The 25,036-nt window shown below is 35.2% G+C and overlaps 1 protein-coding gene across 3 annotated transcripts in view; it reads left to right on the top strand.

The window, feature by feature from the left end:
- LOC135141623 (uncharacterized) overlaps positions 1 to 25,036 on the top strand; it is an 85,184-nt gene that overhangs the window by 42,387 nt on the left and 17,761 nt on the right. Inside the window, exons 1-2 of one of the 3 annotated variants that reach the window (XM_064072889.1) lie at positions 18,416 to 18,743; positions 23,963 to 24,252. In XM_064072889.1, coding sequence (XP_063928959.1) covers positions 23,963 to 24,252 — 290 coding nt within the window. In that variant the 5' untranslated portion in view covers positions 18,416 to 18,743. Of the gene's footprint in view, positions 1 to 18,415; positions 18,744 to 23,962; positions 24,253 to 25,036 lie in introns of those variants that run through there. The other 2 variants (XM_064072890.1, XM_064072891.1) reach the window with 2 other exon arrangements.

The raw sequence follows: 25,036 nt of genomic DNA, 5'->3' as shown, positions 1-25,036 counted from the left end.
TTTTCAAAACTAGACCAATTTCTTTAAAGTGTTACTTTTGTTAAAAACTTTGTTCTCCGATTTTTTTATAGCCCCAATAACGTAAAACAAAAATAAGTGCGGTTTGTTCAACTAAACGTAAAAGCGCATGATATGTTTATATTTCAAGTGAGTTTTTCTTAATAAAATTTGATAAGAAAGTCAAAAATTTTTTGCATGAAGTAAATCAATTTGAACGGGTAAAATATAAGTAATATAATAATAATAAAAGTATGGTCATAATTTTCAGGAAAATGAGTTAATCAACAAACTAAATTGCTAGATTCATTAATTTTTTGAGTTACCCTGTGTAAACTATACAACTTGATAACTGTAGTGCTGAAATCAGTCCAATGTGCAATTTTTTAACATACTAGGGCATAACATAAAATTTTTAAAGTCTGAGTGTTCGTAAAATCGTATTATCTCTTAGCATTTAATACGATGTTGTCTACATGTTCACTAAAACTGAACTGCTGCTCACTTTAAGAACTCCTAAACCTTTATAGAAGAACCTCTACAATTTAATGGTAAATTTATGCTGCCAACGTTTTCCTTGTTCAGTTTGACAGTTACGGCCAAATAAAAACAAGTTGTATAAATTATTTGCATCTTGTTACAATATCATTAATGGCGAATATTACAGGGGCCGAGTGTAGAGCCTTGTGGAACTCCAGAAGCTTTGGTTTGCCTCCATTAACTAGAACAAAACTGTTACAGTATTATAAGTGAGACTTAAAAATATATGTTAAAGAATGATTTGTGTTGTCTAATTTAAATTAATTAAACTAAATCTGTCACAAACAAACAACAAAACTGGATTCTTATTTTTTTTTCACCGATACCATTGGAAAGAAACGTAATAAAAAAAGTAATGCCAATCTCGCAAAGCAAAGGAAATATTGATTTCATTTCCTGTAATAATATTCCTCCTTTCATTGTTGCACACCATCAGTCGACGATTTTCACATTTCATTTCAATTAAATTCGCGCTTTAATCAGACTGACACTTCTGTCGCCAAATTTTATTTTCAACAAATAAATAAATAACGACTAAGGGGTTAACAGGACGACCAATTGCACTTATCGATTGAAATAACTCCAGTGAGAAAAATCACCCTCCCACCAGGTATATTGATTACATATCCGCCCAGAATGCGGCAGGTTCTAGATTCAAAGCTCTCTTGTAAATAGATTTATTTTTTTAAATTTATTAAAGGCGTGGACATAATTTATTTTTATACACACACTCACAGCGAAATCCGCTAAATTAAAAGCAATAAAACACTTCGGAAAAATATGCACAAACTTGGCCGCATTAGGTAAAATTTACAATTTGCCGAGAACGTCATTATGGTCTTATGGTCGTATAAAATGGATAATGTCCCTGCAGTGGTACGTTATTCCAGTCGTTGATCTAAATAAAGCAAGATTTTTTGCTCGTATTTTCGCTCGTTATCAGTTTGAAAGTAAAATCCTGTCATCGGGTGATCGGATGAAAGATTAAAAAAAAAGTTTGTAATGAACACCACGAATGTTTTATGTCATAGTCATGACGTTGACAAAATTTATAACTAAATGAATTTTTGAAACTGAAAAACTATAGATTCACCTAATTAACGTATTTTGCAGCCACCAAAAAAGTGTAAGTTATTTAGACACAACCTCCCTCGCCTCTGAAGCACAACCAATGATCTTAAAGTAAATAGTAGTTTGAATAAAAATTTAATTAGTAAATTTTAGTAAGGGTAAACTTGGTATTTTTAATATGTAAGCATTTCGAACAAATTGTCTTTTTAAGCAAATTGAAAATGTCGTGTAATTGTTGGTTATAGTAATGTTTTAAAATCCACCATTCATCGCCATTCAGGCAAGTTTTCTATTATATTGCAAGTACTAAAATCAAATACTAATAAACACTGATGTGAGATTCTAGAGATAAAGTATATTGATCTGTCTGCTCATCTCACTCGCGCAAGTGTCACGTGGTCACCGACTATTGATCCAAGCATCACCCAACAAGTGACCTATACTACCCCGATCTAACAGCCTTGGAGCTAAACTTTCCTGACCAACACGATCAGACTGTTCGGGAACAGTACTGTTTTTTGAATTTTGACGATTAACAATTTTGTTCACCACAAACATGGATGCAAAAGCAACTAGATACGTATATATTTTTGAATACACGTTAGCGTTAATTTTTTAGATATACTGGGATGGAGCTTAATTTAGTAGACTGCAAACATGACGCATGTATGGCGTCGGTGTCGGGACGTATAACTATATTTTTACATCTCGATCGTAAGCTAAAGAAGAACCCTAGAGTACGAAAACATGGATCTCCCGTTTCTGTCTATCTGTCTGTCTGCGTCCGTGTCGATCTTTGTTAGGCAGATAATCTCCGAAACTACTGAACCGATTGTTGTCAAATTTTGTATGTATATTAGAAATATCATGCGGATAGTAAAACGCTAATTAAAATTTGGCCACCACCAATGGGATGGCGTCATCTACAAAATTTACACTAATATTGTTGAAAAAAAAATTAGTATAGTTATCGTACAGATAATAACAATAAGGGACGGAACTTAGGCCATTACAAGAGTTACTGAAGTTCCAATGTGGTAAAATTCAAGAAAACAAAAACGTCAGCCTTCGATGAGAGTGCAATTAGGGCAGTGTTTCTTCTTTGTGTACACTCACGTATAGCGTTACACGTCTCCGTCGGACAAGCTGGAAAACGTGTGAAATAAAAACGAAATAAAGTTATCTCCGCACAAACCCCATTGATTATAAAACATAACTCGTCAAACTCTGATTCAAAAGATGAATGTCCACTCTACGTTCGACGGACTCCGCAAATATGATTTTTTTCCCGATAAGTCGTGCCAAGTGACCACTTGCACCGGAATTTCGAGTGCAGTGGCGGCGCAACAGATTGCATATTAAAAACAATTTCGATATGAATCGCTGTGAGCGATGAACGTATTTCATGAATGACGCCCACGTAGTAAACGTCACGCAAACCAAACCGAATTAGAACGGGGTTGATCCGCCCACACGTTGAATAGTGCCGTTTGTGAGAGGAAGCGGGGCGGCAGTCTGCCACCGTTTACGAGAAAATTCGCCCTCTCATATTTCTCGCTGCATACGTGTGGTACCCGGAGCCATTATACGACATGCCCTTCCTAATAGTCCTCGCAATTACCATTTCTGGCTAGCAATTAAAGTTTTTTCGAACGGGTGTGCAGTTTCGCGCTTTCGGCTCCTTGGAACCGCCTCATTTTGAAAAATCTACACGCAGTCGACTTACACACCCGAATCTCCGCGAAACTCCTCCACTTGACACATAATTAACTCGTTGGCTGAATGGATAGCTGCTTTCAAACTCGTCTAGACGTCCTATTCGTACACTTTGTGCCTGAAGAGTCGTGTCAAGAACAAGACAGGTACTGAAGTGCATGGTTAGTTAAAGAATAGTTTTCGTTACGCTGCGATTGGTTGCTCGAAATTCGACGAAAAATTATGAAATGGCGAAGATTCTTGATATTGTTTTTATATAATGTTAAAAAAGTCAATAAAAATTTGTCTTCCAACTTCGTGGTACTACTTGTTTAACGTAGATTTTTTATTCATGTGTTCTTTTTTCTCTAGCTACTTTTTCTAATCCTTACATCTAGATGTTAGTTCACTTGTATCCCAAATGATACGCATAATATACACTGGATAAAAAAGAGGCTATATAGAAATAAATAAGTACCACCGACATTTTTACAAATTTTCGTCTACATATTTCTCGTTTTTTCAACAATTATTGTCGTTAGTACCAGCGACACCCGTTCTTGTTCTCTGAAGAACTTGGAGTACTTACATTTTCATCAGTGATGATCAGCCGCCACCTTCACAATTTAGACAAGAACATCTACATCACTAATCTTCCTAAAGAACAGTTAGTTCGACAAGTTCTAAATTTAATGTTACAGTTGCGGTTCTAATTAAAAAAAAAATATTTTTTACAGTACCTCCTTGATCAGTTAAGTTTTTGAAGCAAAACGGACTTTAGTCTAATAATCAAGACGCATTTACTGCCACCAACGGTACTATTTTTTCAATTTTAGACTTCGGGCAACCGACCACTTTCATGATTCCTCGACATTTCATGACCCCTAGAGTACGAAAAAATAACTCTGTCTGTCTATCGTCTGTGTCAAATTTTATTAGACAGTACTTCGAAACTACCGGACCGATTATTGTCAAATTTTATAAGTACCTTAGGAATATCGTGTAAACGTGATAAAACGCTAACCAAAATTTAGCTAATCATCCCCACCAATAATTTGACGACGTCCCCTCATGTTTGATAGTGGTTTATCAATCTACCTTGATTTTTCTCTCTAGGCATCCAGATTTTCGCAAAAAATCCAAATTGCATTATGACATTTTATACCAATATAAGAGCATTAATGTCTGGTAAACACTACTTCGATTGACTCATAACTCACAATTTTTTATTTTATTTTATGTTTAATAATAATAACACAAGATTAACTGCTACCTACTCAAAAAAATATTCAGAATCTTTTACTATATTGTAGCTTAATTATTAATTTTAAACGCCTCCTCGGTTTTAAGAAGACAAAAATCATTCAAATCAAGCAGCTTGCGTCATGCTTAATCGTCGTATTCTTTCGATGTATAAATATAAAAAATCGAAATTAAGCATGTACTGATAATATATTTTTTCGTTGATCGAACTTCGCCCTCCGTGCTACTTCCTTACCAGTACTTTAACATACTTTAACTTTTAACTTATAGGGGTTACATCGACGGAACTTTCCTAGCGTCTGAAGTACAATGAAACATGTCCAGCATTTTCAAAGAACTTCAAAATTAAATTGCAAAATGTTGTTTTATAATTTTGTTTTTTTTTTCAAAAATCTGGACGTTTCGGGTAAAAACTCAACAAGGATTCATAAGCTACACGTTTTACCATCTACGTGATAGTCATAATGCGCATATAAAATTTAACGACAATCGGTCCAGTAGTTTCGGAGATTATTTGTCTAACAAAAATCGTCACGGACGGCAGGCAGATAGACAAACAAACAGACAGAGAAACGGGAGACCTTTTTTCTTCGTAATCTAGGGGTCATGACGCATCAAGAAAATATGAAAGCAACTAGTCGCCCGATGAATTCGATTACAATACTTCGTTAGCTTACGCTCGGGAAGTAAGACTAAATCAAAAGTCGCAAAATTATTTTTTTTTGTTCGAAGAAGCTCTATTTGTTTGAATGTACCTCCGAGGGAAAGGAAGGTCTGTCTAAAAACTTTACCGATAGAAGAAGTATTGTAATTGTAATTATCATGACCCCAAGAGTACGAAAAAGTAGGTCTCCTGTTTCCGTCTGTCTGTATTCATTTTGAATAGACAAAAAATGTAATAAATATATCGTCAATAACATATTATATTCCATTTTATACCACGATGTTACAATTTTTACTTCCCGAACGTAATCTAAGAAGAATTGATTGAGGTTTTCTCGACGTTCCATGACCCCTAGAGCAGTGGTTCTCAACCGTCTTTCAACAGCGACCCCTTCTTTTCATAGACTTGTTAGCGCGACACTTAACAGAGAAACTCATTTATGAGATGATTACGCTGAACTATTAACTAATTTTATTAATAACAAAGAGACTACAATATTGCTACTACAAAAACGATACTATGAAGACAGTCTATTAATCTTATATGCATAAATGATATTTTAATGGCGTCCCTGAAAGCTAAATTTAGACTAAGTCGTCCAGTATTGTTTCCGCTGAGCCTTTTCTCGGAAGTCTTGAATCCGTGAACTTCCCAGAACCACACCACACTTACCTCACAACCGCAAAGAGTTGTAATAAATTCATATCGGAACTTTTAAACATATATTTCAATTAAACACTCGAAAATTTTTTGCGACTCCTAGAATACGCAAAAATAGGTGTACCATTTCCGTCTGTCCGTCAAATTGTTTAGTCACTTTTTATGAAAGCAAAATCGGTCCTCGACTTGTAACCCAAGTTCACTCCGTTTCAAGCGCTGATTGTGAATATTATTATTTAGATTTTTTTATTAGTCAGTTTCAAAATAATTCGCCCTATTTTTTCGAAAATTTCAGAAAACTGTTATGTTGCGCCCGCCTATATTTAATTATAATAAAACACGACATTTTTTATATTTTCTTGCGAAACCCAGACAACTTGTAGTTACTTAAAACATTTTTCGTTATTTCATCAAAAGCGATTCATGCCGTATTTCCAATATAAATCAGAAACCTGAGATTTATTTAATTTGTAATTTCTAGGTTAAAAGTTTTAAAAAAATGATGAAATTTTTCGGATTTCAATATTGTCCGTACCCAACAGCGAGGGGTATTAGGCTGCTCGGCCTCCTCGTTGCGGGTTTCCATAATCCCATATAGGCTTAAACAGAATCAAATCAACAAGGACCAAAATTTCGTGATTTGATTACCGATTATCTGAGTCTCATCCAGAACCTAACATGAAAGCAACAAATGCGGGAACTGTGCTACTTTCACAGTTGTTTTTAGGTGTCTTCATTACATATTTTACAAACTGTTATTTAGTTTAATCCTATAACACAAACCCTGTGTTGGCCACGATTTTGGTATCCTGAAGAAAAGTATATCACTTTCCTAAAACAAACAAGTCGGAGATATATTGCACCAAACTGAAAATAAAAAATGTTTTCATTTCATGCTAAACGATTGAACGGACATCGGATGCAGGCGATATTGCGTCCGTCAAACATACATCACAGAAATACCGCCTACATCTCGACTTCTCAAAAAGATTTATTAAAGTTTACCAGAAACAAGTGACAAATTTGCCTCCTTCAGAGTTTTAAACTGTAAGTAACTGCTATTTTCAGTGATAATAATAACCATAATAACACAAATAATGCTATCCCAGCTTTAGCATAAAATAACTGATTTGCCAAAATGCGCAAAATTTTGTGTAATTCACGAGATTAACTGAAAATTCCGCAGTTTGGTGCAGATCTCAATGTTTAAGTTTCAAACACGTGTTTACCCAAACAGAGCAAATGTTATTTTAAAGACCCCGAAAAATTCTAGATTTACTTATAAAACACGAGCTCTTTGAGTCTTATAGCATTTCTTGCGCATATTTCATCGAATTTCTGGCTTCCGGGTCAATCTCCCTAACACCCCAAAAATGATCGTGATTTGAAAGGGATTCTTGGAATGTTCGTGCAGCTATCTGTGGTGTTCACAGATCTACGGTTTAAACGGCATTAAACGTATTGAAACTGAAATTTGTGTAGAATTACAACTAATTTAATTAGCGAACGATTTCTTAGCAAGAAATTAGCGAGAACCCCATTCAAAATGCTCATTTAATTAAGAACATCTTCTATTAATATTGGAACGGAAAGACGTAGCGACCGTTTCCTCCGTCTTGTTTTTAATTTGTGTAATGGATTTTCACTTTTTTCTTGCACACGTATATAAAATGTGTTCAGCGAATTCATAGACTAGCAAAAGCGAGGTGGAAAAATTCCCGATGAGATTAATTTCATTTTTAATTAATGTGCAGATGTAATTTATGAAGATGAATGGATGTTCTATAAAAGTGCCACGAATAATATTTTTCATTGTCGCCCAAGTGGCTGTGAAATGCAAATAATGAGACAATTTTTACATAGATACAGTTTCATGTTTCCTTAGTGTTTCCCAAGTGACAGAACACGAGAATACAAGTTTCGCGTTCCGCCGAAAATTTTCAAAACACCTTCAATGCGTTTGGACAAAACTCTTAATTTACTGTGAAAAGTGGCAGAAAACTTTTCATTTAGAGAAGTTCCGGTAACTCCAGACGATAGATTACAAACGTGTTTGAACTTTTATAAGACGGAAGGATAATAGAACAATAATTGAAATTTATTTTCTCGTGGAAATTGACAGTGTTACATTACATTACGAATTAATGATCTTTCTAAACTCATAATCTCAACTTTAAGTAAAAGATGAAACATTTCAGAACACCGAATTAGTCTAATTATTTCGCGTTTGCTCAGTGATTCTTCCTCATTTAATAAAGAGGTGTGGGTTGGTTTTTATTGAATTTTGAAGCGCCTTTGCTTTTGATATTAACGTCTTAATACTGTAGGTCTCTTTGGAGAATTAACAAGATTACAGGGTTATGTTTCATCAGCTTACATGTCATTACTTACTGCCTTTGTCATACGTTGTTTTTAAAGATCAAAGGCACTTTTTTTTTATTTCTAATCACGATAACGTTAAACTCTTCTTGGACGTACCTTTTAAAACCGACGAAGCTTAAAACTTACTTCAACTAATCGGTAATTCTTTTCTGTATTTTACACATGAAAAATCGCCAAGTTCGGCTCTATGTAGTTCGGGGAAAAGATATCTGCCAATAACAGGCCGAACAAAGGCAGCGTAATGTGAAACACATGAAACTAATCGTTTCCACGAACATATGACGCAAATACACAAGGAGGAAATGGAAAAAATATCTTGTACTAATTCTCGAATAGACATCGTTTCAGCATTCTGTTTTGCTACATTTATGGCAGGCTACCGAATTGTTGAATTAAACCGAACAATATCTAAACTATCATTACAAAATATAGTTTGAAAATACGTACATTATACACTCACAATTAAAAAGCATACTTACAGTAACATGAAAAATAAAGCTGTTTGTTGTTGCGAGGATAATAACCTGTTACCGTTAATTAAAGATATAAACTCGTATATTTCAGAATGAAAATTACTTTCTCGCTCTTAAGCGATAATATTAAAACAGTCGCTTTATTCTTTAAATTCATTACCTTACTTATATTAAATAAGAGACTAAAAGCAATATGTTCATACAAACTTGACACGTGAAACAAAGCTTTCAGTTTGTCATTACTTTCAAATTACATTTATATCAAATTCCGGATGTCGCGTTTACAATATTCTTCACTCGGTAACAAGAAACATTTCCCGCCCTCGCTAAAAATAGACTTAATAAAACTTTCAAATTGGAGTGCTTGTCAGTAAAAGTATTTATTCTTTTTATTATCGAAGATAAAGTTTTTAATATTGTAATAAAATACGGAGAATTTTTAAGACAGGTGAGAAAACTCGTTATGTTTAACGTGACTTAGATTCGTTAATTAGTACTTTTCTCACTGTCGGTCACTATTATTTTATGAAAAAGTTAAATCGGCATAGTGATTTTGCATTGTGTTAGTCTACTTTCAAAGAAGATGTTATAATTTCACGAATATTTATATTTAGTACTTGAAAGCATTGAATAACAAGTAATCCAGTTTGATGGTGAACGTTCACTAAAAAAAAAAAACTGAATGAAATATCAATGGTTAAAAATTTTTAACAATTCACAAAACGCTCATACGGGAATAGAAGTTTGTAAATATACATACTACAATAGTGCTCTCTACAATACCCAATATCGAAATCTAAGCACCAAATTATAAATGCAAACACGCAAGGCACAAATTCTATTCAATCTTACATCCATATCATTGGAAACGCTTTGATCCTTTAAAGACCCTGAATTTGAACATGAATATCTCAACGGGTATTATACGCTTATATCAATGTATGCTGTCATTGAACTCAAAAATCAATATTCCTTCTAAACCAATACATTATTGTGCTTGAGGTATTCCGTTTATGAAAGTAAAAGAAGCGAAGCTATTCTTGCCTTCTCCGAAAAACTTATTAAAATTTCAAACATGTAATAAAAACTAAACGACAATTTTCCCAGTATTCCACGTTTATTATATTTATGTATTCTGATCGGATGAACATAGTATAAGCCTTACATTCATAAAACAAGTTCAGTGATTGTGAGGGATACAATGTGATGTGGAAGCTGATAACTTGCCGGTTGTATGCTAGCCTGGTCGCGCTTTGTATTATTTAAAAAACGAAGCATTTTTGAAAATCAGTTATCAAATTACAAAAGCTGATTCTTTGTTTTATTAACGCTGGCCGGTTTTAATACCGCAAGTATTGAGCACTGATTTTTGTATAAACATACACGCCAGGGTGGAGTTGAAACAATGGCAGAGAAATCGGTTTATTATTTTCTAATCTTGTACAAACTAGATCCAATATTTATTAATTATACCTTAGACATTTTCTCTTCTTAACAGACTTTCTTGTGACTTGATACCTATTTTGGTGACATCTTGTGTAGTATCCAATATTAATGAATATATTGTTACGAGAACGCGGCTTCGAGGTTTTTCTGGGTTGCCCAACGCGACTTCCGCTTCCAAGTTTTTCATTAGCGAACGCGGCCGATGAGTCATCATCGCCGTACATACTAGAACCCATAGGCGCCGTACCGAGGCGATGTATGATTTATTTTTTTTGGTAACAATACTTTTAAGATGAATGTATATTTTTTATCTGCCGTCGCTTGTCCTAGTAACCAGTATTTTACGTGCTTAATAGCCGAATTGTTTCGATGCATAAAGAAAAAGAAGGCATGTATTTTTTTCGTTAGTTATCTGTTTTAAATAGATTTAATATGTACCGTACTTGTGTGGACTGTGACCTCTCGGACTTTGCGCCCACCCGCGGTGCAGACTACGAGGGTGTTATTTATACGACTGCGTGTGTTTGATATTTCTTGGAAATATTTCTACAGAAACACATCTGGATATGTTTATATTTTTCAAGTGTACGATTATTAAGAAATAAAAAATTAAAACACAATCTTACCGCCATTAATTATACACTAATCGGATAAAACGCAAACTTACAAAAAGCACACAAATTGAATTAGTTTTGTAATTATTTATTTTTAGATTTTTTGTTCAATTAAAATCTCGTCCTAGTGCAGTCAGCTCTCAGCTAATACCATTAGCTGTTCCATGAAACTTCATATTAAAAGAGTGACATTAAAAAAAAAAATAAATCCCAACAATGCGATTTCAGTTAAATGTCGCGAATAAACGAAAATCCTAGGTCGACTAGTTGCGAATAAAGTTTATATATCTAGCGTCAGATGCTATCTGCAGTAAATGGTGTTTTTTGTTCACGTTATGCATCTTTTCAGGCAGGAAATCGGTGTCCCACGCAGTATTAAATGAAAAATTAAACCTTCTTTCGTAAAAATAGTCGAGTGAAAATGTTATCTTAAGACGCGCGCTAGTTTTACCACAAGATTAATTATATCGTTAATAAAACATTATTATTAACGATCTCCACGTAAATCTGATGAAGTCCTACACGGTTTTTAATCGTACAAATGTAAATTCTTTTTAAAATCGTAATTCCTTTAAATTAAAGGAGCTTTTTATTACGGCACACGGGAATAGCAAACTTTTAAAAGATAGATAACCGTGGAACTAACGCTGCTGCATAAGCATACTGTGCGCCGCCCCGTTAAATTATACGCCTGGAGCAACTATCTTCATTCGTCATAACTATGTCACAAATTGACGGCAACTCCAAACCTAGATCCCGGATTTCGCGTTTGAAACACTTATTTTGCGAACTACTATTAGACTAGATGTCACATTATTACATATTTAGAAGTTTGTAACTACTCGATATCGCATTATATAGTTCATACTTTAATATCATATTGCTAGAAATAAAGATTACAACTGAACAAAATTGAAAATTACAATACGTTTCGGTCGGTCTGTCTGTCTGTCGTCTGTGTCGATGTTTAATAGACCGTTAATCTCCGAACTATCGGACCGATTGTTGTCAAATTTTATACACGTGTTAGGAATATCATGTAAAATGTAAAACGCGTACCATAATTCACCTTAAAGTTTTTCATTTCATAATATTTAAAACCAAAAAATTTAGCCGCCGAAAAATGTGAAAAAGATTGTTCTAGAAATTAATCGCGTGTGTCTCTGTTTTGTTCTGCGATCTTGCTGCAGTGACCATAACGATCGAATAGGAAGGGCAACATTACAGCTCTCGTATGAACGACAAGAAAAAATCTGGTGTGCTCGTTATAAACTAACTTCGCCGTCGGAAAACATCTACATGTTCGTTCTAAAAATTAAAAACTAACCGTTAACCACCAGATCTATAGGATGTCATGACGAGGAAAAAAGGTCTTATGCGATACCGAGAACGGGAAGGCAATCGATAAACAGAAAACCATGACAGCTGCTGCTACTTGTGGTAATTACGTGGTAATTAAACGTCACTGTCCCGAATATATTAACATTATTCGCATCAAGTTTAGCAGGATCTAGATATGAGGATAGTGTGAGATATTAAATTTCTAATATATTCACCGACTTCGTTGTACTAAACAAAAAAAAATGAAGGATAAATTAGGTTAGATACGAATCAGTTTCAAATTATTATTATTATTATTATTACAAAATAAATGTTGGAGTTTAAAATTCGTTAATCTCAAAAAGATTATATTGTCTTACTTCCAGACGCTCCACAAAAAACACGTTCACAAAATTGTTTATCGTATCAGATTTAAATTAATTCATGATGTTTATACTGTTTTCTTTGACAGACTAAAAATGAATAAACTGGTAAGGATTTAACAAGTTGAAACCGACCCCGATACCTAATATAATGGTGTACGAACTAATTCGGAAACACCTTAGATACAAATTTAATTTAGCCCATCACAGCCATAAGGATGACGATGCTAATAATATACGTCTTTAACATCGCCTTAGTTACATGAAACATAGATGTGCCTAGGTCCCTTACACAGTGAATCTTAAGGGTATCTGCATTTGGGTTACTATATTTGAATAAATTATTTCGTGCCGATTTCGCTATATAATAATTGTATCGCATTAAGTACATTGTACCATATCAGTTTAGAATTGCGACATAGCATGAATGAAGTCAAACATTTTGAAAATATCGATCGCTTTGTACAACTTTTGTTACGAACCCTTGTGTAACCTAAATCAAGTGTTGAAATATAGTGAAATCCATGATATTATGCAGAAATGATCCGATCGTGCGATTCAACGCCTCGGTGAGCTTTAATCATCACATATCGCAGTTCTACAGGCAACCTTCACTGTACTGGAATATTAATTGTTATAGTACAGTTTATTAATAAAACTATCGTGTACGAGATATGGGGAATTTGTAAAATAAAATCAATTTTAATATTGTGCATGTGCACCCAATTTAAAATAAAAAATCGCTTGAGCCGCAACCTCTGAAAATATACAAAATAAACACAGACGCGAAAAGAGCTTTAACGTACTTGGGTGACCCCAAAACCAGAAGATCAACGAAAATCTCCACACCTAGAGTTTTGTATACCGATTTGAGATAAGTAAATAAAGATCTGCTCAGAAATGGAAACGATGTTTACACTTGGGTGCGAAATTGAATGATCTGTGCTTTTTGGCAGCTCATAAACTACCTGACTGCTGGCAAATTCCACATCTCCGAATTCAGTGACCGTGTTTAAGAAAAACAAAATAATGTGGGTTTGGGAATGACCGAAGTTTCATTAACTTCAGTATACTGTCAACTAAAGAAACATCGAAACGAAATTGCAGAAAATTCCCTTTCCATCTGGCAAGTTTAAGAGATGTGACAGCTTCGAAATCACTTTTATTTGGAACAGACTCCTACGAGCAAATTTATATTGATTGTTTTTCAAAACTAACCCACGTCATGTTAACAAACGACCGCTGCATTTTAATGCGACGGTAAATTAAAACAAAATCATGCAGTCCTCATCGTTTAATCAGGGAGGTCTGTTCCCGGTGGAACGTGACTGATTCTTGCCGTTTTGTTATCAATCAAAAATAGTTGGACGCTAAAGTTCACTTTCTTGATTGATTAGGACTTTTCAACTTTCCGAGCACGTGTTTCATTATATTTGGAAGTTTAACGTGAGTTTTAAGAGTGGGATGTTATTACTGGATTTACATCGCTGTAGTCACGATTCTTCTCTAAGAGTTAATCCTGCGAGGATGTGTTAGAAAGCAAACTTTTCCTGAGATACGCACGCCCCTTTATTATTCCATGGCGGGTCGTAGGGCATTTCGCGCATAATTTTAATTAGGAACGTATCAGGCATTTGCAAATTACTTCGGCCATAAATCACCATAACGCGACAATATAACTCCATAGATGATTTCAGTTTGCTAATAGACATTTTTAATACAATAATAAATCATGTTAATAATGACAGGGTAATCACACACCTGGTAATATTCAAACACAATTTACCAACTTGAAAGAAATAAATCAAGGTGAATATATTGTAACTACCGCTTTTCCTCCAGGAAAAAATCGAGATTATGTGGGTCTTAATACGAATGTCCACTATTCACGGCAATAAAAATATAAAGCTTTACAACCGCCGAACAGAACATCAGCAAACCGGATTTTCCCTTTTCGTTCAAAATAAGCCTAACATTCGTGCTTTTATTATTCTTTTCCATTTTAATCTCTACTTTAGCTCGAGCAAGAACGTGACAGTGCTTTATTTATGAAATAATTAAGATCTTGAAATTCTAGAAGGGAAGTTTTAAGAAGTTGCAAAAAGTAAAATGTAACCCTATTATGTAATCTCGCAGCATTAATTTGACAGTTTCTCTAATTGTTTATGGTTGTTTGCCCGCGAATATTCAAGGTATTATAATTATTTCTGTCTACTGCTTAAATTCTGCAGACAGGAAAACATTCAAAGCTTTACTGTTACTACTCACCAACTCGGCTTAAACTAAATTTACCAAAAAGGGTTTTTACTGTGTGCCAAATTACATCCTATATGTTTAATGGCTGTTTTTCTGCATTACAATTCTATCTAAAGCAGGCTTTTGAAGGTAAGGATTAACTCCGAAAGAGCATTCATTTCTAAAACACATGTGCGGTATAACCTGTTGCAGGCAATATTTCACCCACACGATGCTGTCAAAATTTTGAAACAGTTTTTAGGGCGTTGTTACCCTTCCGGACCTTTGTTTCTCTTTCCTTCTCTCACTCTCTCTGCCACCGCATCAAAGACAATCACCTATAGACATTTTCAAAATAAAAACAGCGCCAATAATAAAAAATACAAAGTGTTTAGAAATAAATATTACAACAATTAAACAACTCTTTCCCAGTGCAAAAGACAACAATAAACTTACTGTCGATATCACTGTCAAATCGACAACATGATTCAATTTCTTTCACCGATTTTTTGAGGTAAGCGTTGCATATTCACAAACTATAATCTAAATAAAGCTCTGTTTGTAACCTATAGTGTGTAGTTTACGCTTCCTTACTGATTTTACAATTAAGCCCTGCCCTTTGCTCTAACAACGAATGAAAAATTCATCACATTTGAAGTTGGGACGGGAGGGTGGGGCTTATTTTTTGATTTTTTTATACAGTTTTGTGCTTGTAGAGAAATAAACATTTTGCAATTAAGTTCCGGCCCTCGGCTCGTGACGAATAAAAAAATTCATCACAATTGAGATGAGGGTGGGTGGGCGGGGTTTGTATTTTGCATTTTTGCCTAGCGTATGTACGTAGTTTTCTTTTCATGATAAGAAACTGAAAATATGCGAAAAAATTGTAAATTAGTAAAGAAGAGTGTGGGATAAAATTTAACATTTTATGCATGTTTTAAATTTTTTGTTGTGAAAAGAAGACTGCATATTAAGAAGAAAAACATGCAAAACGTGAGCCCCGCCCACCCACCCGGTCCCCATTGTGACGATTTTTCCTTATTTGTCGTGAGTCAGGAGGGGCGGAGCCTAAGTTTACTTTTTTTCTGTAGATACGTAATCTTCTTTCCACAAGATATTTAGAACATATTGAAAATGGTAAATTTTTGTCTGGAAATATTGATTTTATAATTAAGCTCCGCCCCTCGTTCTAACAATGAATAAAAATTTCATCACAATTGAGATGAGGGTGGGTGGGCGGGATTAGTATTTTGCTTTATTTCCCTAATATACGTAGTTTTCTTTTCATGATAAGAAACTGAAAATATGGGTAAAAATTGTAAATTTTTAGAGAAGTGTTGCATGAAATTTACCATTTTATACATGTTTTCAATTTTTTGTTGTGAAAAGAAGACCAAAAAAATCATTAAAAAATTGTCGTATTTCTTCGATTTTAAAAAAACGCCTGGGGTCACTCTAAACAGAACCGCGGTACTCTAGGGGTCTCACGAGACACTGACTCGAGGAGTTTCTGCTTCTTCTGATCTTTCGGTCTTAAAGGTACTTATTACAAATATCAAAAACGCGAACTTTCCATGCATCCAACTAACTCATTGCACATCCATTCGGGATGGAGTTAAACGTGCATGAAGATTGAACCGCATCACGTCCATAGAGCGTCAGCTCTTACCACTAATTTGATTAGCGTTCTGTTTGCATTACCAGTGCACCAATTACACGGAAATAATTTGCTTTGTTACACGGGATTGAACATATCGGGCCGTACTGGACAACGTGTGCGTGTGTGCTGTTTATCTTTCGAGTGACGGAGAGCAAAATGTACAATTTTGGCATGCGGTTTGTGTGACGTTATTCATTTTGGCACTAGTAGTTTTTATTTTCGGGATGATTTTTGTACTGTAGTTAACGCGGGCTGCTATCTAATGACAAGTGGTGCGTTTTTGCTGTCGAAGCAACAAAGTTTTTAAAATTTATTCTACAAAAATATAAAGACGCGCATGCGTAGAAAACTAAATGCGCATCCGTGCTTTGAGGCGACAAACTCATTAGAATCAAACAAATTTCTATGTGACATTTTTCCGATGTATAAATAAACAGTTGAAGTTAAAGCTTGTTATTATTGCTGAGCGGCCATTTTGTCCCGTTGGTTATCTACTTGTAGAGGTGTTATTCATAGTTTTTACTTTATACAAAGCGGGATTATTGGACTTGTACTTCAGGGCGAAGAAAGTTCTGTGGAAATAATCTTCGACCATTTTTTTTCCTCAAGAATCTGTCTAGATGTGTGTTAAATAAATATTATTTCAAAACATTGAGAATATTAGACAAAAGAAATAACGCCTATGCCCCGAGTCAAAGTACGTTTCCTAGAAAAGCTGATAGGACGAAATGAACTCCTTATGACCACTGCACAAATACGATAAAGTTGGTACACTCCAGCGGTCGAGGAAAAATCTTGCTTTAACAGTAATGCTACTAATAGAAAAAATTGTGACAGTGGATAATAAAAATGTCAAGTTCGTAGCAGCAGGTGACTTTAATACGCTTATGTTTAAAAATGTTTTCGTGAAAAAGATCAAGTTAAAAGCGAACGCAAAAGTTGTAAAGTTGATGTAAGTTTTTAATTTCCTCTCGGTTTTTCAGCCAATTTGGATCCAGGTGAATATAAATTGATTTTGCTTGTACGCGGCGGCAAAAACTCGGATTAGGCTAAGAGGAGTTTGCACATTTCCAGCGATCCTTTTCCAGCACCTAACAGGTCGGTTGGATAATCCTCGAAGGGGTTCTTAACTTAAGTCTTCAAGTAGCGAACGTGTCGTCTCCCTCTTATATATATATATATATATATATATATACACATAGATTTTAAAATGTATGCATACCGCTGCAACACATGACTGAAGACTTTCATAGATGGTTTGACTTTTATGCAAGAACTCGCTCAAACTGTGATTCGATACGCACATGTATAGGCTGTCGGAAGCCATTCTAGCAGAAAAAATAATTTTAATGCTATCTGACGCTGTTACATATATATGGAAAGTTTCCAATGTTTTTTTTAAATCCCGAAATGAATTCACGCCAGCCGGTTGGTCCACGGACAAAATAATGAAGTAACCGAGGACGAAATCTTCGCCATTTTGAAAAAATGACGTACGGCTTCCTATAGAAAATGACAAGTGTTTTTCTTGTAGAAAAAAATAAAGGATTTGGGGGCGGCGGCTTGGGGGCGGTACCACTTTTGATGCTTTGTCGTTGCCGTTGTACATGCGGCTATTTTTTAGCGCGTGTCGATATTTCGAGTGATAGGCGGCAGCCGTCATAGTATTTAAATTTTCTAGAAATTTCTGGCTGATGTTAATTGTTATTAAGGTCGGCGTTCGGCTGGTGACCACCGTGAATGGCGCATGCAAGTTCTTAAAAGTTGCGAACCGCTCTAGGGGTTGTTCGATGTAGGTGGCGGAGAAATTTGCGCGCACGGGGTGTCGCACGTGTGCCGTCTCCGGTGGGGGTGTTGGAGAATGTGCAGTGGATGGTGGCGAAGACTCCGGAGGGCCTTTGGAGGCGGCCAGGCGTGGGGGCGAGGAAGTTTGGGGGCGGCGATGAGAGAGACGACGAGGGAAAAAGAGCGCGGAGCATTTGCCCAGGAGCAGCTGCCCTGCCAGCGCAACCCCGTACCAGTTTCAACTTAGTCTTGCGCCACCCTGCCTGACATGCAGTCGTAATTCACGACCAGAACATATCACTGTGTACGTATTCGCACTGGCAGAATGGCAACGCACAGCTGCACCTGATAGAGGCAACAGCACCAGATCGGCCCTGTGCACTCTTCTCACAACACGAACACGTCGAACAATGCCACATTTTTCACAAAATTTTCACTAATCACGAAATGACTAGTTTTTACTATTGCACTTGTTAACTCGCACAGTAGTTTGTAAGACATAATATACAACGCACTGCACCATTGCACCGCACTCGAGGGGCACACCGTTACAAGGTAACTGAATTTTTTACTTCTGCTGGTTTGCACACGCACGCTGCTGCCACTTAGCACTAGTTGTTTCTTCCCGGCTTCGTTGACCGCATGTTCGACGCGATGCAGCAAAAATTCAATTACTTTATTCATCCTTTCGCTCCACTTTGCCAATTAGTTGAGTGCTAGTTTACGCGCCAAACGAATAATTGAATTTTGCAGCTTTACGTCAACCTACCCCTAACTATATTCAAACAAATTAATTTTTCGTTACGACCGCATATTTAAGCAGCTATTTTTTAAAAAGTTGCTTTATCTTCGTTGAAATCTCCCTTCAACGACACCTAAACTAACACCAAGAGAAAAACATTATATTTAACGTTCACGAACCTATTTGCCTAACGGTTCAATTAGTCTCCCGGCGCTTCCACCGTTACTAAAAACATGTACTGTAAATATTTCCCAACACCTCCACATTAAAAATCAAATAAAATTATACCATTTCGCCCTTATTCACACAAGGAGGCTAAATTTAAACTTAACAACATCGTATAAAAGTACAATATTTTACTTAACTACCCTCAGACATAAAGCTGATATTAATTACGATGACGCTTCATCAAACCACAATCTACATAATTATTCTCTTTGTTGACTTTGTATTAGCGTCAACAAATTATGATGGACTAATTTCCTCGACATTTTTTTTTAAAGTCGCACAAACGTACATTGTAAATTGGCACGTACGCGCTAAACAAACAGGAATACTTTTCAAGAATGATTAGTTGAAAACCCGGCGCATCCACCATTTTTGGGTCATCTTTGATAAGCAGAGTGCGGGTAATTTCATACTAATCCGCTAGTTCCTGTTGAGCCTGAGAGCATATTTGTACCTTTAGAAAAGCTGTCATCGTGAAAAATCTAGCTTCTAATACTTTCACGTCACCGGGTGTCAATTTGATCGCAGATTTTTAACACTGATATTACGTATTGTCGTGCACGATATATTGAAAGAAATTTATCAAACATGGAAATTTTGACTTGTCAACGAACACTCTGATTTAGCAGACATAAAAATCGTGCTCCAGTGCACAACTGGCGTGGAGGCGTCTTAAATGAAACTTCTTAGTAATTAATAACAAAAAAATGTAAATATCTCAATTGCCTCCGAAATATTCATTTAAATGAATCCCACGGGGAGCAGAATTAATTCGACGAACAGATGATTAAGAAAGTTAAAGTTCTCGCAGTAATATTAAAATGCAGACATTTCGGGGCAAACAACAAAAAACCAATTCGATTATATATTGTACATCCGTACAACTAAATTCAGTCGATACTGGACAGGTAGTACCAAGAATCAACTAGAGGCACTTCCTGTACACAAACAAACAGTACCACTAATCCAAAAATTTAACATGTGTGGGTACTACCCGCATAGTACCAAGCATCGATTAAATGTAGCTACTTCTACATACTATTTAATAAACGAATGCAAATAGTTAATTAATACATCCGACTAAATAGTAATCGCGAACTAAAGAAACAAAGCGAATTGGTTTAGCCATGAACAAAATTTATTCTGCTAATCCGATAATACAGCATGTATGTGTCTGTGTAAACCCAATCAATCATAACTTCGTCGAAACCCAATCAGTTCAAGCAGCTGCTATAGAGTTAGCACAGCGAATAAAAAAGCGGAAAAGCATAATTCAAGCAAAATTAAACACGATAGGCTACAGTAAGACCAGCTGGTGCGTGAGATTAATTAATAAACAAAAATTCAAACTGTCGGCAAATTTCAAGTCCTTTTGTAAAAATTGTTCGATCCGTGCGCATCGGAGTTAATTATTTTCGCTACAACACACATAATGTTATCCGTGGCTACTTGAATCCACTCATTTTACGGGATCGATTGCTCAGAATATGAACAACAGCGAAATACGAAAAGACCTAAAACTTCCTGAGCACACGTCACTGAACTTCTATTATAAGCGAGCGTAAGGTTGACAGAAAAACTCGTTTCCTTTAACAACTTCGGCAATATTTCATTACCAAATTTAACTTGAGACATTTAAAACCAATATCGTTCGATGCAGTTTTCTATTTTTACAAATACGCCGCGCCCACGCCGCAGCGAACAACTCAATCATGATTAATATTTAATTTCACGAGACAGAAGTTCTTTTCGTCAGCGCTGATTTATTATCATTCACTATTTACGTAATCGAACTTAAATCGAGGGTATTTTGTGGCCGAACCATTAACCTCAACCGCAACCCGAACTTTGCGTCATAAACTTGCACTATCAAAGCACCGCTGGCTTGCCTTAAATTAATCCACACATTTTTGTTGTTACGTTATTTTATAATTTATTGTCAGTATTACTAACATTATATTCTCGTTCCTGTTATTACTATTAATTTAAACATTTTATTGTACAACTTTCTTCGGTGCTTTTTTGATTATGTCGTTCTGCGTGAATTTGTGTAGCTCTTGACACCCCAACAATTCCAGGCTCCGCTTTAAATTACGCTCAAGCGGTACAAGTATTATGTCGTCTACTGCAACGGTCCGGATGATTTGACAAAAATTAACTCAAGCGCTACATCAACGTTTAATTTTCAGTCAAACAAATTGTCGTGCACAAACCGGTTTTTATCGGCGCTACAGGTGGTTTCATAATAACGGCAAAAATGACGCTGCAAATACTTAAAATTTTTATCCAGAGCAACAAATTTTTTTTCGAGATTATCATGCGTGTAAAGAAAATACATCGACGAAAAGAATTTAGCTCCAGGTTTTCTACAACAAAGTGAGTTCACAAAGTAAGTATATATACAATAAGATTATCTAATTCAGTAGTTTATGCTTTTGAGGTTTAGTGTATTTTTGGACATCAAAGTATCAATTCTAAAATCAAAACAATGGTATAAAAAAAGCTTTGGTATTTTTATTTTTCAAAGACGCATATCCTGAATAGCAATAAAAAACATATATAGTGTGATAGAATATGTAGAATGGATAAATTTAAACATCTTTGTTAATTTGTTTTGTTTCGAACTGGATTTCAAGTAATTAATCTGGAACTGCTGTAGATGGCACGCCTATGCAAATATTAGTACGATATTACGAATTCTTTGAGTTATTTCAGGTACCCGACGAATTAAAAATATATTACTACAATTTCTTGCAAATAAAAGACCAAAAATTCTCGCACAATTTCTTAAATTAAAAATTTTAAAATTCTGGTTTTTTCTCATGAATCGTATTATTATGGTTTTGATATCATAAGATTATACGTTTAGTTTCATACTTCGTGAACAACTGTATAAAAATGTAACAATTTTTTGAGAAACAACTGCCAAATAAAACACAACGAAAGTGGAATTAGAGCTGGCTGTTATTTTAAACTTCATCATGGAAGTGTCTGAATACTGAAATACAGATTTATTAAAACAAACATCAAAACTATTTTTAACTCTACAGCGTTCTATTTTAAACCACAACTTAGTGTTTTTAAATGAAACACCCTGTATTTCTTGAGATATTTTGATTGACCTTTTCTTACCTTTTACAACCACAGTTTACTTTTGAAATTCCGATGCGACGTTGCCACGTTATTCCATTTTTCTCGAAATTTTTTGGCAATGGAAAAGTTAACAAAAAATCGCAATAGGCTTCTTTTTAAAGCCTGTCTTACAATATTTCGTGAAATTTTTTTTAGAAGTAATATGGCGATGAGTCCCTTAAAAAAGTAACAAATCTCTGGAACTATCAACTTTAAATATAGAAAATACTCAGCAAAAAATAAAGAGAAATGCAATAATAAAACATAAAACTGAAATATCGATATTTGAAAATTGTAATAACTAAAACATTTTTATAAACACTCTGTATATGAAAAATAATTTATACTACAACAGAGCGCGTACCTTTCTTTATCTCTCTACAAAATGTTGTAATACAGATAACTCTAGTGTGATTTTTTTGCGAACATTTTCATTGCCAAAAATATTCAAGAAAATTAGAATAACGTGGCAACGTCGCATCGTGATTTGAAAAATAATCTATTGTTGTAAAAGCTAAGGGGAGGTCAATCAAAATATTTAAAGATATATTGGGTGTTAAAAAACCAAGTTGTGTGTTTTACGCCTTAAAAACAAAACACTCTGTATAGTTAAAAATAAATTTAAGAGTATAGTGAAAATGAAAATTTTAACAATTGTTAACATTATATTATTTAACAATGTCTTTCGAAACGTCAATTCAAAACGACCATCACTTAATATCGATTCAACATTTCGGAATATACTTTACAGATAGTAATTCTTTCAAAATTCATGTTAGTGTTAAAATGTCAACAACAATATGAACTAGATAATAGATTATCTAATGAAATAGAAGAAATTAACAACAAGACAATTATGAACAGAAGGAATGTTCCTTAAGCATTGTAAAACGACAGACAGACAGACAGGCAGGCAGGCAGACAGATGGACGGTCATTCTATAATTCAAATAAAAAAATGTATTCTTTAAGTGGTATTTATAATTTTAATTATGATTAATTAACAATTTTGCTCGCTTAGCGCAATTGTGATGAAAAATAACTGAACCTCTATCTGCTGTGTCTTGGACTTAATTCCTTATCAAATATCAAACGAGACGTAATTTTTATAAAATGATGCGACCTACTCGTCTCGTATCACAACGTCAAAAAATGAGGTGATTGTCGGATTTGTTGACGACATGGAACCAAAACAATGTAGTTATATTTCGCAAAACAAGTTTTCAAGTGGAGATCGTTAAACGTTTGTTAAAAATTCTGTGACTTGTATGTTCGGTCTAACGCATAAAATAGTAACTCCGTTAGTGTATGCTTAGTAGTCGAGTCGGAGTGTATATTTGCAGAAAATTTGACCACTAATACTCTGCCTTGTTTAGTTTGGAGGGCCCAGGTCCCAAATTGCTCATACGCCGAATTTGTTTGAACTGATCTCAGGCATGTGTGAGTTACGCGTGTTTCCCGAGTTTCGTGTTCCTATCTATACCATATAGTTATGAAGTAATTTGTAAATTGTTTTAGAAGTTCCATGTTTACAAGGCAAATCGCGTACAACGCAAGTGTGTTCGAATGCCTCCGCTTAATCCCTAGAATATCCTAGCTAATGGATTTAATGTGAATGCGGTGCGAGAATGTGTGTCGGAAGCTTTAACACTTTGCTTATTTCACAATTCCAGATGCACATAAGTTCATTAACGACGAGCGTATTTATTTGGTGGGTTTGGTTCGGAAGCACAGCAGCGTTCGCGCTGCCTAGAACTAAAGAATACAGAGGATCAAGCGAAGTTGTCTCGGGCAAGAATGGCGTCGCAGGGGAGCCAAGCTGCGAAGAGCTGAAGGCGATGTGGAGGTTTTCCAAACGTCAGAGCAGAGCAGCAGAGATCACAAATGAAATACCCATGTATAGAGACCCCTTTTCCGATAACGTTTGGGAACCTTATTATGCTACCTCTAGGAGTATGGGAGGGTAAGTGAATACAACCCTAATAAAAGTCTATACTTTATTACCTCGGCGGTTTTTGCCACTTACCATTACAACAGGTTTATGGACGATTTTACGATCAGATTCAACTTATTTCACTTTTTCTTTTCATCTTGCTCGCTTACATCTCTACCGAGATCAACAACGAATCAATAATTGCGGACAACACGTTTACAACGACTTACATCGACGTTCCCCACTAAATTCTACTTTACTAGCTTATAAAATAAACTTTTCTACACGCCGTACCGTCACAAAATTTCTTGCCATCCCTTTCAATAAATATTTTATAGTCGAACCGAAAAACAACTAGTGCAAAAAATGTAAAATTACCTTAACGTCAATTCCAATGTCACTACCTTAACTTGGACAACAACATTCTATATCTCTTAAACCTCATGTTAACCTTTTTGCAACGCACATGAGTATAATTACCACTAACGTATTGTTACGAAACAAACCCATACGACAACCCAGAAAAACCTCGAAACGGCGTTTTCGATCCATCGAAATAGAAGGCACCGTTGGGAACGATTATTACTGAATCAGTTGTAACAGTATCTATCTATATATATATTAGGTACAACTAAATAAATGATCATCTTAATCCATATGAAAAAGCACATCTTTTACGTACGATCTGTGAATCGGAAAATTTGGTGTAAAACCTAGAACTGAAGCTGTAAATGGGAAGGCTAATCGAGTCAGCGCAAGTATCCAGAACAAAAGCGTAAATTTATGCATTGGATGCGCCTCAATTTCATGTCCA

Source organism: Zophobas morio, unplaced genomic scaffold (genome assembly GCF_036711695.1).
Source record: "Zophobas morio isolate AGI-343-1 ecotype UQ-CSIRO unplaced genomic scaffold, CSIRO_AGI_Zmor_V1 ptg000044l, whole genome shotgun sequence".
Classification (NCBI taxonomy): Eukaryota; Metazoa; Arthropoda; class Insecta; order Coleoptera; family Tenebrionidae; genus Zophobas; species Zophobas morio.
This window is presented reverse-complemented; position numbering and strand designations above follow the sequence as displayed.